Genomic DNA, 3,593 nt, shown 5'->3' on the forward strand with positions numbered 1-3,593 from the left:
TTCGATTCTGAGTGCGGTTCTCGCGTGTGTTGGAACACTTCTTTTTGTCCTGTTGATAGTTTAAAAGCGAACGAGCGTAGGTAAACAACACCAACTACAACAGCAGCAACAGCAGCAACAACAACAACAGCAGCTGTAGTAAAAAACGCGTCAACGGCAATTCGCATAACGAAAATTGAAATGGCAATTAAAAAACCATCCATCGTTGCTGCCAGGGCCAACTGTGTGCCCCACACACACACGCACAGCTCCATAACTGTTGCTGTTATTGTAAATTCATTCGTTCTTTATGATTGTTTGCGTGAGTGTGTGTGTGTGCCTACGTCGTTTTGTGGCTTTGTTTCGGTTGTTGCGTTGACATTTGATGAAACAAAAGTGACAGTTGTGCACAAGTTGACGTCTTTCTATTGTATTTTGTGTTAAAAAAAAACAAAAAAAGAACGAGCGAATGGCAAATTTCATACTCGCCTCTGCATTTATATATGTATATGTATGGCTTGGTAGGCGGCAGGGCGTGGCCACGCACGTGGGCATCTGGTTGTCAAAATTAACACAACGATTGTGCATTGAAAGAAAGGAACGTTGACAACAGCGCTGAAGCCCTGACGTCTCGGCCACATTTCCGTTTCCGTTTGGCGAGGCTTTTTTTTGTTGTTGCTGTTTTGTTTTTGCGTTTTGTTCAGCTAGCGGTTAGAATTAATTTAGCGTGCGCTGAGCTCAGCTAGCAAGAAACAAATGATTTTTTGTTGGTTTCACTTCTGGCAGCCGCCAGTACCCACTCTTTACACGCTACCCAAACCTCTTGCATGGCTTCCTGAAATAAAAATTACAAAAAAGCGCACTTAGAAAAACCCTCACACACACACACAAACACACATACATACACATATACTTATACGTACATTGTCATTGTCCAGCTGTCACGCGTGGCACGTTGTCGTCTCTGCCAGCTCAACATCCATTTCCATCCTGCATGTTGCTCTCCCTAGCATTGCCTGCCCTAGCGGTGCGAGTCCTTCGATTTTGTCCGCTCGAATGTACAAGAAGTCATTATTTCTCTACATGATCATATTTATATTAATTATAATTTTGATTAACATAAATTGTAGATTAAAGCTTTAACTCTGCAAGTATTTGAACTTTGCTAACTGTGAGACTCTTCGAGGCTTTCACCCTCCAGCAGCGTCCGCGCTTCTAAGACTTCCAAATTTATGCCTCAGGCAGTTGCTTGGCCTAACATGTATCAGCTAGAAGTTGGATTTTGCTGCTGCCTACATCATTTGCAGTTCGTTTAATATCGAAGTCAAGCTTCGTCTGACATGTTCATTGGATGCAGTTTATCTAAAAACGAAACTTAATCTACTAATCTTTTAACCAAGCTATATTAGCTATACTTCTATTACGCTGCCTGCTTTAGGCATTTCTATGAATGAATAACATTAACATAAGGTTAACATAACATTAACATAACATAATCACCTAACCATAGCTGTAGCTAAGACATAAATACATATAAGAATATCTTTTAGCTGTTAAGTATGACTTACATCTTTGCATATAAGAATATTTCTTAGCCGCATCCAGCTGCACCTTCTGTAGGGTATTACAAATGTGGCCATTCCACAGTGTCTGCCTCCTTTGTATTCCACTCTTTTTTTTGTTTTTGTTTTTGATGTTGCGCTGTTTTTGTTGTTATGCATCGTCGCTTTTGTTCCGCCTTTCACAACTGGCAAACAAGGCCGAGCGAGCGTACAAACAATTTCTGCTGTTCCACAGAGAAGCAACATGGAAATGGCTTTGAGTGACTTTGGCCGAAATCGCGGACGTCGTCCTGTCGCAGCCTGCCTGTTAATCGCCTTGTCGCTGGTGCTCAGCGAGGCGCTGCTGTCGCCGGCTCTGGCGCAGCGTGACGACAATGTGAGTTAATAAACGGAGCTCAGCTCTGCCACGCCCACTTAAGCAACACATTTTTAATTGCAGTATCCACCGAAGAACGTACTTAAAATGGCCAAGCTCTTCCACGACCTCTGTGTGGAGCAAACCGGCGTCAGCGAGTGTGAGTCCACCTAGCCGTCTGTCTGGCAGGCATAAATAACTGTAGAAAATTACAATAATAATGTTAATTGTGACGCTTGCAACAATTTACAGCTGCGATCAAGGAGTACAGTGATGGCGAAGGCCGTGAGGATGAAAAGCTCAAGTGCTATATGAATTGTTTGTTCCACGAGTTGGAAGTGGTCGACGACAATGGCGATGTGCATCTAGATACGCTATTCCACTCGGTGCCGCACTCGATTCGAGACAATCTGATAGCCATGTCCCAGCAGTGCGTACACCCCGAAGGCGATACGCTGTGCCACAAGGCCTGGTGGTTCCATGAGTGCTGGAAGAAGGCCGATCCCAAGGTAAGTCGGCCAATGAAGCCTTCGATTTATGCTCTACTAACAGCTTGATTTCATTCTTTCAACTAGCATTACTTCCTACCATAAAGCTGAGCGGCATTTGGGTTGCGTTTCGAAGGTCTTAAAAACGGTTTAGAATTCTAATTTAGTTGTGTGTTTAGCTGGTGGTGCTATAATTGTTAACAACTTTTAGTTTGATCACATAATAAAATTAGTTGGCTGCAAAAATGAAATCTTTAAAGAAAACTCTATTTCAGGCATGCTGCACTGCTCATAAAATAAAAGTATGTTTCAGAAGCACAATTGGTTTTTTCTGCACTACGCAATGTTGGGTACATAAATCATGTTGGATCTCACATAATGGCAGAGCGAACCATAAATTGCCAGTTCGGTGTCAGGTTACAAATAAAAAAGAATTTATAATACTAGCAAATGATTTGAAAATCATTAAACATCAGATTTGTCATGGTAAAATAGATTATTTAATATTTAATTAATATATTTATACTCATTCATGAAGTGAAATGAGACTTGAAATGTGGAACTTGTTTTAATAAAAGAGCCTCATCGGCGTCAGGCCTTTGGACCGCGATCTTTTTTTTCATGTAGTTGAAACAATATCAAAATAATGTAAAAATCAAATTTTTTAAAATTATTGTTTAATATTTTGAATGCCATAGATAGTTTAATATTTGCTCGAATTCTCTTCTTAAAGTTCTTTTGTTTTTCTCTCACAAAAATATTGTGCTTCAACTCTTATCCCTATCTCTATGATTTTTAAAATGCGCTCAAACTTCGAAAAGTTGTTTCATTTTAATGGACACTCACGCCATTTGAAATCGCCATCTTTCATTCAGAGCTGCCACGCGTCGTCCCCTTTCAGCTGGCTGCAGCACCCTCGAAAACGGCCATTAATTCTAATATATATTAATTTAACATATATTTCTTTTCGGTCGGTCAGCCGCTCGATGGCACCTAGAAGCTCCCGCTGCCTGACTGCTCCCCGCCAGCTTTTAGCCAACTTCATTCGCTCGCCCCCTCTAAAGCAGATTTTTATTGTTTCGTCGACTTGTTGCGCAAAGCTTTTCATTTTCCGGAAAATGATTTATGTTCGCCCGTTCACACTTGTGTTCCATTCTCCATTCTCTTTTTTTACGTATTGGTTTTTATTTTTGTTTTTTATTATTTTTT

The 3,593-nt window shown here is 40.7% G+C and overlaps 1 protein-coding gene across 2 annotated transcripts; it reads left to right on the forward strand.

Annotated features, from left to right (window-relative positions):
* LOC111594503 (general odorant-binding protein 83a-like) lies at positions 1-2,643 on the forward strand. 2 transcript variants are annotated; one of them, XM_023307816.1, is made up of 5 exons: positions 1-76; positions 1,777-1,917; positions 1,981-2,056; positions 2,149-2,405; positions 2,472-2,643. In XM_023307816.1, exons 2-5 carry the CDS (start codon positions 1,786-1,788, stop codon positions 2,487-2,489), a joined length of 483 nt encoding a protein of 160 aa, XP_023163584.1. In that variant the 5' UTR covers positions 1-76; positions 1,777-1,785; the 3' UTR covers positions 2,490-2,643. The 2 variants fall into 2 exon arrangements, with proteins under 2 accessions (XP_023163584.1, XP_023163583.1); XM_023307815.1 differs by having other exon boundaries at positions 6-80; positions 2,472-2,642.
* Positions 2,644-3,593: the final 950 nt, after the last annotated feature.

Source organism: Drosophila hydei, unplaced genomic scaffold, assembly GCF_003285905.1.
Source record: "Drosophila hydei strain 15085-1641.00,03,60 unplaced genomic scaffold, DhydRS2 tig00008119-arrow-pilon, whole genome shotgun sequence".
NCBI lineage: Eukaryota > Metazoa > Arthropoda > Insecta > Diptera > Drosophilidae > Drosophila > Drosophila hydei.